Source organism: Pseudorasbora parva, chromosome 13 (genome assembly GCF_024679245.1).
Source record: "Pseudorasbora parva isolate DD20220531a chromosome 13, ASM2467924v1, whole genome shotgun sequence".
Classification (NCBI taxonomy): Eukaryota; Metazoa; Chordata; class Actinopteri; order Cypriniformes; family Gobionidae; genus Pseudorasbora; species Pseudorasbora parva.
This window is the reverse complement of record NC_090184.1, coordinates 24,684,865-24,698,525: the sequence shown is the minus strand read 5'-3', so window position 1 is coordinate 24,698,525 and position 13,661 is coordinate 24,684,865. Positions and strand designations below refer to the sequence as shown.

General features: G+C 36.2%; 1 protein-coding gene across 2 annotated transcripts in view; it reads left to right on the top strand.

Annotated features, from left to right (window-relative positions):
• The window catches only part of ptch1 (patched 1), a 70,962-nt gene extending 59,905 nt beyond the window's left edge, over positions 1-11,057 (top strand). Inside the window, exons 21-24 of one of the 2 annotated variants that reach the window (XM_067413595.1) lie at positions 3,388-3,487; positions 6,041-6,331; positions 6,410-6,965; positions 8,594-11,057. In XM_067413595.1, the coding sequence (XP_067269696.1) occupies positions 3,388-3,487; positions 6,041-6,331; positions 6,410-6,964 (946 nt within the window). In that variant the 3' untranslated portion in view covers position 6,965; positions 8,594-11,057. Of the gene's footprint in view, positions 1-3,220; positions 3,238-3,387; positions 3,488-6,040; positions 6,332-6,409; positions 6,966-8,593 lie in introns of those variants that run through there. The other variant, XR_010897546.1, reaches the window with a different exon arrangement.
• Positions 11,058-13,661: the final 2,604 nt, after the last annotated feature.

Here is a 13,661-nt window from a genome sequence, read left to right as displayed (position 1 = left end):
AAACAAGTGACGTCTGCTTGGTTAAACACTGTGGTAGCTGTTCCCTTGAACCAGTCCTACGAAACCTCCCAAAGGACATAGATGAAGTGAGTGTGCCTAGATAGACACCCGGGACTGTGGTTCTCTAGAGAGAAGCCCACCGGCCATTAGAGGACATTGTTTGAGTCTGAGGAGCTCCTTGTAAACCTGGGGAGGTGGAGCAAGAGCAGCATCAGTTATAAATGTGTCTGTGAGTTTAGTCTGAGGCGCAGCTGTGCTGCATACCAGCTGGCGGGTGTTTGCTAATGTACCCACTCTCTCCCACACATGCATTCATATATTCATTCCAGTATGAAGTATGGTTTAAATGTATATTTCACCCTTCCAGTGCCTTTGATATCACTGCAAAAAAAAAAAAAATCCAGTAAAAATATCCGTAGATTCTAATAAGATGAATTAACTTGAAGTTATGTACTAAGATAATCAAATTGGTTTTCAGAGAATACATTTATGATGAGAAATTAAGTTATATAATTACATTATATATATTTATTTGATTTATTTTGTTTATTTATAAATTTTTATTTTATTGTTTTAATTATAAATATAACATTATTTTCTATATATTTGTTACATTTAAATTGTACTAAAATAAAAATATATTTTATAGTTTGTCTTTCATCTAGAATTTTTATATATTCAATATACTTTATGAAAAGAGCTCTCAGTTCTGCTCAAATAAATTTGTGTTGTTTTAAAACTGTTTAGATCATTTACTGGAAAATAAGTAAACACGCTTGTTATTATTATTATTATTTTCGGTCCATAAATTTAGTAATGGTAATATTAACCTGTTAAGCTGATTTCTAAATTTTGAAAAAATCCTAAGAAATGTATACTCAGACTAAAACAAATACAGTTTGTGAATCCTTTGCACTAAAAGCATAATTATGGTCTCATTTGAAAGCAGACACCTGGCAGTTTACTGTAAAGTCAAAATGATAATATTTTTTATAATAAAAAAAAGCTATAATAAGCTTCAAAGTTTTGTAAAGTTATTAGAAATTTATTTGTATGATATATCTTTATGAAAATAAAATTGAAGTGGGCCTTGGAGAAATCTAGAAATGCACTACAGCTAAAGCCACAAGTCTGACCATGTTATATTTCAGATCTGAAGATGATCAGTCTAAAACTCTGCATTTTATTAAACGTTTTACAAGATCGTTTCATGTGATTTTATTTTGAGATATCGCTGAAATATCAACTGATGTTTATTGCCACATCTTCTCAGCTTTCAGTCGCTGTATTGCCTCTATTGTTTAGAGGTGCAAACTGCCCCATTCAGTTTGTCTCCCCGGCATTCACACTTCTGCGGACTGGTTATGGCTCTAATTATTATTCTTTTGTCTGCATTATAATTACTAACGATTCTCTATTCAAACTGTTCTATTCAAACCTCATTTCTAAATCAAACCTCTCACTTTACCCTCACTGAGACTCTATCGAATGCATTTCGTCCAAATAAGCATTTCAGTAGTTTTACATTTAGAAAATGTTCATAAAAATAAAGTATTTACTCAGTGGCAGGTGCATCTAGGGCAAGCTAGCATGTTAGCTTAGCACACCAGCAAAACAACAATTTATACGATTAAAATCATGTTTTATTCAAAACTTGCTTCATATCACTTTATATTTTATATGTAGAGTGTTTTATATAACAATATGTGATCTCATATAGCTTCGGGTCAAAAAATCTGACAGAAAATATACAATGCTAAAAGCTATGTGGAATAGCATTGCATTATAAATATCATCTATTATGAAACCACCCAACATGGCATAAAGAACACAGACCAACCATATATTGCCGCGATTGTGTGTTTATTGTCTTAAAACGTGTTTATCTGCATAAAATAGCGATCTGACGATCCCAGGGAGCTGTGTGGATATGTCCATATGTCAGCTACTTCCTGAATGTCACATGGTGTGTCTGTTCTTCATGTGTTCCCCATGGGGTGAATTTTCAGTAGTACAGCTTTCCAGCGCCCTCCGGCTGCCAGAATGAATTGAAAACACAGCATATCACAGCCTACTGCTCTCATAATCACACATCCGCGGATTTTGGATAAAGATTGAATAAATAATACTTCTCTGTATAGAAATTTGACTCAAACGTGTGAGAATCTATCAATATTTCTCCACATCTGCACACTTTTGAAGTAAAAGCCCTGAGGGAAGTTGTTTTGTCGAGTGTCTTCATGACGACCAAGGAGGATTTTTTTATGAATGGGAGCAAATGACGCGCATATTACAATCAAAAGGTAGCGACGCCCAAGATCATATTCATAACTCCTGGCACATATTAACACATTACGGTCACTATAAGACTTTGAGAATAAAACAGAGGTAAAAAAATTAAACTTTAGTCTTAGATCTTTTTAATGATGTATAGTTTGTCAAGGTAATTACTTACATCTGATAGTAATTTTGAGCTAATTTAAACAAAGAGACCTTCAGTGCGTCCTCGTCCTCGTGACGGTTATCAGGTTAAACAACAAATTCATTATTTGGATATATAATGGAGAAAATTCAACATTTTTCTTTTCTCTCATTATTTCTTTAAAGTACAAGATGGCAGCTGCAATTTGAGCCATGGTAATTTACACATGCATTTCTGGAGTAGCGAAGGAGAGAAAGCTGGCCATAATGAAGAAGAGAGAAAGAGCGAGGGAGCGAAGGAGGACAGGAGGGAGGGATTTGTCGAGGAGATTGGGGGGTCTTACCTGATACTCTAGAGATTTAATTAGAGCAGGGGATTGTAAAAGGCAGGGAAATTTCACAGGGGCTTAGCATAGAAAGAGTGATCGAGAAAGAAAGAGAGGGAAAAGTGAATGTGCTTGAGGCCAGGCAAGAGGGGCCTGTAGTCTTTCCTCTCGTCTCTTCCTCCTAGACTAAATTGTTTAAATTCTATACCGTTCACTTCATTTGTTTGCTTCTGCGTTCTTTTTTTAAAGAGCAAGAGAGGCCCCTGTCCCTTTGTGCTTTGCCTCTCTTCTCTCGCAAGCCTGTACTCCACATTCCTTCCCGTTTTGCTTTTCCTCGTGTTTGCTTGTACTCCACTCACCCCTAGAAAAAAAGAGAAAAAAACTTTTCCTTCCCTATTTTCCATGCTTTTGAATTAACCAACTAATTATGTCCTCTGCTTCTCTGTGCTGCTTTCTAAAATACCTCTTTGGAGACTTTCTATGGCACAAGGTAATTTTGTTTAAAACCAAACCCGACTGAAGTCTTTTTGTGTGCGAATGTTTGTTAGAATGTGCCTGAGTGACTTTTGCCCTGTGCTTGAATCATAGCAGTAAAGTTCCTTTTTAGTCTAATGACACTATTTTTGCTGTGTATTTACAGGTATTTCTTTGCTGTGTTGGCCATCCTAACAGTATTAGGGGTCCTGAATGGACTGGTTCTGCTCCCAGTCTTATTGTCCTACTTTGGCCCTTATCCTGAGGTAAGAGGATTGCTCCCGTTAAGTTATCCTGTATAAGGCCTACACACACACACACACACACACACACACACACACACACACACACACACACACACACACACATATATATAGTATAATTCTAAAATCTCATTTCAAGTCATTTTTGCTGTGAAATCTTTACTGATTTTAAACATTTAAAAGAATACATTTTATGTTTTTAGTAATATTTGAGAATATACAAAAAATACATAACCAATATATATATATTTAGAAAGCCAACACTTGAGTTTACAGCTGAATACTCAGAATTACTCAGACAGTTATTAATATAGAGATATATAGGCTAAAACTTAAAAATAAAAAATAATAATATTTTAAATATTTTTCCTCATGTATAAAAATATTATGTGAAAGTAGTATAACAACTTATAACTACAACTAAATTGAAGGCACAAGTGTGGTCATGCTTTATTTAAAATTTGAGGCTGTTGTGTCCAAAACTATGAATTTTATGAACATTTTCTAAGATAATGTCTGGATTTTTTTTATTTATTTTTTTAGATGCTTTTATCAAATAAGTTTGTTGGCCTGAAGACACGTTTGCAGTCTTTTGTCTAATGTCTGGCGAGGAGAACAGCTCAATTAATGCTACAATGTGCTCACTCGATGATCGTTTCACACTTTTGAATGTCTGAGACGTAATCCTCATTATATATGCCCATTAACAGTGCAATTTAATTTAGTAGTCAACATTATCTAGTCTTTCTAAAAGAAGAAAAAAAAACTAAACTAAAAGCACATTCTGTGAATTATTGTAACAAAATAGACAAAGCTCCTGGTCCAACAGGTGTATCAGAGCTTCAGTTAGCATCAAGCTACATAACACAATTTAAAAGATTAAAATTACACCTTCACTCTATATTTCCCTTTAGACCACCATCGAGTGTTTGTATTAATTTCCTCTCCGATATAATGGGGATTTCATTCATATGGTGATGTTAAAACATGTTATATTTATAATTTTATATGGAGCTAATCGCAACACCTGTTAGCAGTCATAATGTAAACATTTGTTATCGAAATAAAATAGCCAAAATCACATGAAAAATCACGCAAAAACCTAATTCCATTATTATCATCTGTCCGTTATCATGTGTTTATTAGCTTCTTAGTTCACGTGTAGAAATGTACAATAGTCTCGTTCTTTACAGAGCCAGAATGAGGAAGAGTCCACACAGGTAGAGCGCGTCATGTGGAGGGCAGTGTTGAGCATGTCATATTATTGACAGCTCGGTGAGCAAATGAACGTCTGATGACTCATATCTGACGCATATCATTAAGAGGAGACCCAGAGAGAGCTATGTGCATGGTTTTAGCTCTTTAAGATCAAATAATTCAGTGAGAAATAAATAGAAATGGTATTCTGTATGACAAAATATTTCGCAAACGTGATATGTCAATATTTCTCCAAATATGAGCACTTTTGAACTAAGAGCTAAACTGAAAGCTGTTCTTTGCGAGCTGTGTGAACACAAATGAGCTGCTGCAGACGAGAGAGAATGAATGTGCGTGTGATATTCCATTCAAAATATCGTTCATAACAGATCGATTATAATTCACTCCTGACATAAATTAAGAAATTAATGTCACTCTAACCCAGTTTTATCATAAACAAAATATTCAGATATTCAAAATGTTCAAATATCGAAGCTGGAGTCTTTAATCTATCTGATGATACTGAGTTTGTCCAGATAAAGTAAGAGTATGATGTTTTAACGATCAGTGAATGTTGAACAATTGTAATCTGAGGCTGTCTACGATCTTTGAAAGGCATGGGGTTAAATATTATCTTAAGACATCATTGGCAGATAAAGAATAATAAATAAAACTTTTAAATTGGCAGCTAGACTGCTATAAAGATCTCATTGATTTACATTACAAGCTATCAGGATTTCATACCTTTTTGGCCATTTAAATATCAGCAGCTGCACAAATTGCATATTTTGATTAACTGCATACTTTGAATAAAATGTATGTTTTTTCCTTCTTGAGTATGACCTTCATTTACTTCTATATCATACCACATGAGCCAAAAAAAGCCTGATATGATAATCAACAACAAAAAAAAACACATTTCTTTTTTCTTTATTTTGTCTAAAGGTTCAATAAACTGTTCTATTTAAAAAATTTTTTTTTTTTTTCTGACTATTCTTTCAAAAGTTCATTTTAAAAACATTAATGTTGTAAAAACAGTGTTTTATGTTATCTTTTTTATACTCTACATTGTTTTGATGCCTAAATTCACTTGTATGATCAAAAATGCTTGATTTTAGTTACATTTTTAATTTATTTAGACAAAATAGCATAGGATTTTAATCTGTCATTTTATCTTTTATTAGTCATAATGTCAGCATTTTTAAGCGTGTCTAAACTGTCCAAATATTTTTCAGAGCCTCTGTAAATATATAAGACTAGGCTATGTGATATGAAATCTTTTAAATATCACAGGACATCCACAAATTTTAGACAGAGCAACTTCTCAGATTTGTATTTTTATGCCTAATACACTTTTAGGTATCTCCAGCGGACGGACGAAGCCGGCTGCCCACTCCGTCTCCAGAGCCTCCCCCACAGGTGGTCCGCTTTACCATGCGACCCAGTCAAACAACCCCTGGAGCAGGTTCAGACTCCTCAGACTCAGAATACGGCTCCAACACTACTGTGTCTGGCATTAGCCAAGAGCTTCAGCAATACGACCTCCAGCCCAACAGGGGGCGATCAGCCAGACTGGAAGAAGTGCAGATCGCCACAGGGGGACGACAAGGCAGTCGTCAAGTTGAACTGCCAATGTTTCCTTCTCACTCAGTGAGTAGAGTATTTATATCTCTATATATATATTTTACATAAAACAACAAAGTAACGTTATTACAATGTTTTCCACAGGATGAATCTAGACAGCAGCAACCACAGCGGCATTACAGGTCTACCAATCTGCCCAGTTCTCAGGATGCTGGACCTCAGTCATCAAAGCGATACTGTAGCAGGGACCCTAAGAGGGACTTTGGGAGCGGACACCCGCCACCCCCTCACAGGCCGCGCATGGATGCTTTTGAAACCGCTACTGAGCCAGGTGGCCATTCGGGCCCCAACCAACGGGAACGTTCAGGGGCCCATCGTCCCCGTTCCCACAACCTCTACTCTCACCCTTCCCATCCGTCCACAGGCCCTGCCTACTGTCAGCCCATCACAACGGTGACTGCCTCTGCCTCAGTGACAGTTGCCGTTCATTCGGGGATGCCCGGCCAGAGCCCTGCCTACCCGTCCTACCCCTCCACTGACAGCTATCACACTTCAGAAGATGTCTACACTGACCCTCACATCTCCGACCCTCATGTGCCCTTTGACGAGAGCAACGACAGCTCAAAAGCAGAGGGCATGGAGCTGCAGGATCTAGAATATGACACTCCCAATGTCTGCCACACAAGACCCCCCAGCTGAGGTTAGTCTGGGAGCTTCTTATACAGCTGAATACAAGTAAAACAGTCCACATCAAATCAGCAGTTGTATTCCCCTTAATGAATAAATAGGGCTGTCAGTTTATTCAATTATTTAATGTTAAATAATATTGGTATTGATAATGTATGAATTCATATTTAAATTCATATTTATTTAAAAATAAATTTAATTAAAATCATATACCTTTTTTGTAAAGTCCGGTCGGTGTCAGTAAATAAAAAAATAGAAACATTTATTTATACTGTTATTCAGTCATACTGTTCTTGTGATCTTTCTATTCATCAAAGAATCCTGACTTATCACAGTTTCCACAAAAATATTAAGTCATATATATTCAAAATACACATTGTTTAACAAAAAAAAAATCAATGTTATAGAAAGCCACGATGTTAATGTTTATATTTAAATACCTTTTTACCTTATAGTTGCATGTTAGCCTGACGATGTCATACTTAATTCTAGTCAGAATAGTCTGAGTAGTCTGATACTGCTCAATTGGGCTGTAATTATGGGACATGTTTTAACCAAACCAGGAAAGACCTCAATTGGATAGACCTACAACCAATCGGAGCGACGCATAACGTTAGTTGTCAAATGACAACAGAACTCAACTGCACTGTGTTGCCAAGTCTGTGGTTTTCCCGAGGGTTGAAGTGAAGCGACCTCGATTATGTGATGTATAGCCCCAACGATGTGAATTTTAGCAGGCAACCTTTCCAAAATAACAGACATTTTACCCCCCAAACGGCCCAAGAAGCTATTGTTTTGGGCCAGTACACTGGAATAAACAATCTTTGCCGGTGTTGTAGAAAAAAGAAGTTAAGGATACACAGAGTACTTACCAACATTATCATCATTTTTGAGAGAAATAGTGACGGTGAATCATATACGAACAAGTTCTCCGTTTAGGATTAGAACAAATTCAACCAAAGTGCCTTTGATGACATGCATGACTACGTTACTGTTTATCATCTGTCCATCATCATCTAAAGCCCACCCTAACAATTTCATTGGTCCGAACAGTTTCTGTTCGTGCATTATTACTCCTCTATGGATCAAGTCCAGACCGAACTGCCAATGTTCTGGGCAGGACTAAGTTTGGCTGGCATCCAGGCTAGTTGCATGTAGCAGATTAGAGCTGATATAATAAGCATTAGAGAGATATTAGGCAGCACAGCTGATTTCAACATTAATGATAATAATAAATATTTCTTGAGGACACAATTCAGGATATTAGAATGATTTCTGAAGGATCATGTGAAACTGAAGACTGGAGTAATGATGCTGAAAATTCAGCTTTGACAACACAAACATAAATTACATTTTAAAATATATTCAAATAGAAAAGTTGTTTTAAATTGTAATATTTTCACAATATTACTGTTTTACTGTATTTTTGATCAAATAAATGTAGCCTCCCTTGAGCATAAGAGACGACTTTAAAAAAACACACAAATATTGAGCACATATTTGCTTATAATATAACAGTCCTAATAAAAACAATTGCTAATTGTATTCAATTATGTGAACTTAATCAGCTATCTTATCAGTTATTAATAATCAATCTTGAAATGTTATTAACCCTGTTTTTTTACCACTTTGTCTTCACAGTGGTTGAATTTTGAAGCTCAAACAGCCAAAGATGGGACATCAATCTGCCAGTGTGGCAGAAACATGGTGCTGCATGGCGGGCACACTTTGACCAGCGGCACCATTTCGGTGCTTGACTCTGTTACTGTATAACCCTGGTGTATTATTGTTAGATATTTCTAAGTATTTATGTGTACACAAATGTAAATAATGAATGAGAGTAGCTATAATTTGACCGGGGTCATCAGACTTGTGTTCCAAGTGCCCACCCATCATTTGGGTATCTGTGCCATAAGGAAACTTCATTCTTGACAAACATTTCAGCATACAATCGTTGCTGCTTATGATATTGTTGTAATGTTTGTATAATGCTATGCAATTATTTTCTCTAATTTTATAGAACTGAGCGTGTAAGAGTTTAAAAATGTATAGTTTGTGTTGTTGTATGTGCGCATGTGTGAATATTTCGGTCCACGTCAGCCCCCTAGACCCCTCAGATGCATATTGACTAACAAGAACAAACACTAAGTGACCTAACATAAATGTTGAACGATTTTGTGGCAGTTCCATTGCACTTACGGTACACTTCTGTTCAGAACACCAGTACAAAACTGCACAGATACTTTCATTTTCAGAGGACACATTCAGGGAAATTATATTTGTTCAGACATATGCTAGAGCATGTAGAACTTCACATTAATATCCAGTTGGAAGCATCAGATTTTTAGCATTTGTACGTGCGTGCGGATGTTTGCGTTTTGTGTATATTGAAGCGTTAGAGTTTATGCTTTTTAATGTTAATTTGCTTATCACAAACCTGTGGTAGTTGGAAAAAAACGAACAAATACTGTTTAACAATGAAACACGCTATGCGTGAGAATTTAGCTGAGCAGAAATGAAGAAGGAAACGAGTGATTGTTGAGTGACTGTGCCTCTGTTTTTCTGTCCTCTTGTACTGGAACTCTCTCTGGTCTCTTGTATCTTCATATTCCAGTTATTTACTGTAAAACGGTCATTTGTGGCCACCCTAAATTTGCTCATGACTCCAGCTTTGCGTTACTAAAGTAATGTAATGTGACGGTTATTTCAGGTTTCCATTGTAGCATGTTTTTTTTTTTTTTGGTTTGTTTGTTTTGTTTTTACGGTACGGCATTATTTCTGTTCGATCTTGGTTTAAGCTAAAACATTACTGTTAAAACAATATCCGCTCTGATTCTGGTGACGTAACTTTTTTGTTTGTCTTATTTTTGTTTTAATAAGCTAAGCTAACGAGCAATCTCAAGGTGTGTCGCATAACGGCCAATCACGACGATGGTATTTGTCAATTTGTTGACCTCCTCAAAGACAAACCACAACTACTGGCCCTCATTTAGCATGAGCAGTTCTCTGCGCTGACCTCACCTCATAAAAATCCACAACATAACGCTGTGACACTAATTGGACGTTCCCCCTCGACTGCCAAATGGTGCATGCGAGTGCTTTAAGGGTCAAGGGTCGTGGAGCCCCCACTCCTCCATGGCTCTGAAGCTGGCATGTGTGTCTTTAAGAGTGTGTTTGTGTGTTTGCTGAGACCCCACCCCCCAACCCTCACCCCCGTCCAGATTGACTTCATGTCAAACATATGTTTGTTCTTGACAAAGACTTTGAGAGCTGTTCTGTGTTGTTTGTTTGTTTGTTGTGTTTGTGTTCTCCTACATGTCACATTGGCAGAAATGGGAGAAAATCATGGCTGGCAACTATTGTAATGTTTTTATATATATATATATATAAATATATATATTCTATTTTTTTTTTTTTTTTACATTTGTTTTGCAATATTTATATTTTTGTATAATAAGATGTTTTGTTCAATAATGGTCATAATGCCAGTTCTTAACAATGCAGGGATTTTTATGTCTGTCGGAAAACACTATTACAGTTTCTTTGTTACATTAATGGATTTTGATCTGTATAAAGTGCTTACTAATGTTAAATAGGAAAAAAAGAGTATATAACATTTACCTTACAGATTCATCATAGCTCTTAGAGGATTTTAAAAGGAAAAATTGTTTTTTTTTTGTTTTGTTTTTTTGTTACAGACTGCCTTTTTGTCCTTGTTTTGGTGTGGATGTATGTCGTTTTCAGTTACAAAGATAAATGTATGCCATATAATTTATTTATATGAAAATTTATTTTTGTAGTGTACATAGTAGTTGTCAAGTTATTTGACAGAAGTATATTTTTAAAGAGTTTATATGTAATGCTACCATTCTTGTGAGAACATAACTGAGAAGACATTAAGATGCACACTTTCATTGCTAACTTGTTCTCTGACAACTAAAGTTCCCCTGTTACAGTGTTATATAGACGAGAGTGAGTCCAATCTGAAGACTGTTTTTGGGTTTTGTGAAAAGCTAGCCATGAAAGTAGAACAAATGTACTAGCTCTCTAAATAATAATGTTCAAACACTGATAGAATTCTAACAAATAAAAATATTATAACTTATTTGTGTCTTTGCTATACGTTTAATAAATGTATCTTCAAAATGTAGCTACACACCCATGACTATTTCTTTGGCGTAACCTTGTGACCTTCGTGAGTTGACTGTTGCATGGAGCATTATCATTTTCATCACCTAACACCCAGTCATTATACATTTCCTCACATACGGGCCTTAAACTAACAAACCTGATTGATTTAACCCAGTCTTCTGAGCCGTTGTTGGTTATGCTGTTCCCTGACCTAGCCTGTGTACATTTCAAACGTACAATCAAAAGGGCTAATCAATTTGCCTGAACTTTACGTTAAAGTCACGAAAGTCTAACTACATTATCTCGTGAACAGGATTTCGACTTGCTGACATCTGGCTACAAATTCGGTCTCCCCCCGTTCAGGCAGTCATACTCTGCTCTGCGCTCGGCTCTCTTGTATGATTCTGATTGACAGTTTTATAGACTGCAAGGAAATTGGTTGTAGTTACAATACAGCTGGTATGCTCTAAGTAATGAAAAGGGGCATATGGCCTTAAAAACAGAGTGATGGAAACTGATTCAGGCTGCCCCCTTCTAACTCTGCTGCATGGGTGGCAGCCATTTATTATTCATACACTATAGTTGCCAAGCTTGTTTCAATCTACGGTAACCTTTGATGCACTGCAGCGACTTGCTCTCTTGAATACACTGGTCTGTGTAATTGTTTTTAGAGCCAATCAGGACTGACATTCTTATCATGTGATGTGATCTAGGCTCAGTAATCAAACTTTGGTGCTGGACTTATTAGCATTTATTGCAAAATGAGCTTTTTCAGTTCAAATAAATCTGTCAATTATTAAACTTGTATTGATAGTAAACTGCGGAAAAAAATGGCTCATTATGAAATCTATGACCTTGTGACATCATCTGATTTTTGAAAATAAGTTTTATTGAAGGATGGGACATTCAAGGTCAGATTTATGCATCCCGTCCCATTCATAAATCTGGCCCTGAATGTCCCATCCTTCAACAATAACAATTTTATATATATTTTTACTTATGTGTGTGTGTGTGTGTTTGTGTATTTGTGTGTGTTTAAAGGCTCATGTTTTGTGTATTTGAGAAACAGAACAGTGTTTTAGTCTGGCATTTGTCATCGAGTCAAAGCCAATTCTGTGCTAAATAGATTGTGTGTAGTTCTTCATCTTTTATAACATGAGGTTTTACAAAAATCCAAATTACAGAAAAAGCTGAGCGCCCACATAGGGTTACTGTGGGCCCCAAAAATGTATTTAGCCTATGTCACAATATGAGGTTAATCCACATCTCAAACTATACCTGACAGCAAACCTGCAAACCTTTAGCAACATATTCATTCCACATGCAAGGAGGGCATTGACAGAGAAATTTCAGAAACTAGAGAAAAACTGAATGACTGTTTTAATGTAAGAGGCCTTCACTAGTATTTGGAGGGAATAAACAAAATCTGGAGAAGAAAATATTAGTTAATTACTTATTATAAATGATTTATCCATGCAAATTATTATTAATAAGAATAAATTAATGTGCCCTCATCATTTTGAATAAAAAAACTTCCCCTCCCTCTTGCAACGACAACAGATGATGATGTGTTTACTGTTGTGTGGGCGGGACAACATGTCACGGTGCTGCATGTGTGCGACTGTGCGTCACTTTGTAGGCCAATGGAATTTGGCATTTGGCATCACTCTGGTTTCCTCAAGAAAAATCCAATAGGACTTTCCCATAGGCCTTTGGATTCTCGGGAAAAAAAACAAGCTCTGTGATCAACACAAGTTTATGATTCTTGCACGTTTTATCCATAAAGATTAATACAACTTGTATGAATTTTGAAGTCTGACTCTAAATGCAGTCGCCACAAGTAAAACGCTAACTGACGTACTACGAATTCAACGTCACCATCACTAAGCTTCTGACAACTCTTTCAGTTTTTATCTAAATACATTTTCACAGAAAGTTTGAGTTAGAGTAGTTATATGAGACTGTAAATGTGACTGTGCTTACCTGTTCAGCGCATGACGTTTCTCCTCTACAGCCTCTGTAGTCCCATTTAGCAACTTGTTAGCAACTGTCTTTTCCAGGACACGTAACAGCTTCAAAAAAATCACGAGTGGGGTTAAACTGGTGTATTTTATATCATAGAATAAAATGTGAAAATGTCTTGAGCTTGTGTTCACCATAGACTTTATTTCAGCCATTTAACCACAGTCCCATACAAAGGTGCTAAAATGCTAACTTGCTGCCACGTTTTGGCCTACAAATTGATGTCATACCTGCTCTGTTCCCGCCCTATATTTTTTCTTGTTCCACATTAGCTGCGTCCGAAAACCTTGGCAACTGACTCGTTGCCTCGCCAGTTTTGTGCATGAAGGCACCTCACGAAACTAATTCCGGACATACTTCTAAGGCAGTGTAACAGTTTAATGATCAAGAATTAAACCTTCTTGGCCTTCTTGTTTTATTATCCTTGTTACAGATTGAAGTACTTCAAATAATAGGCCTATATCTTGTCAACTTTTGGACCAAAATGATCTTAAGCTTACCAGGGCTGGTGAATAGTCTGAACAAATGACAACATTGTCTATTTTTAAGATTTTTC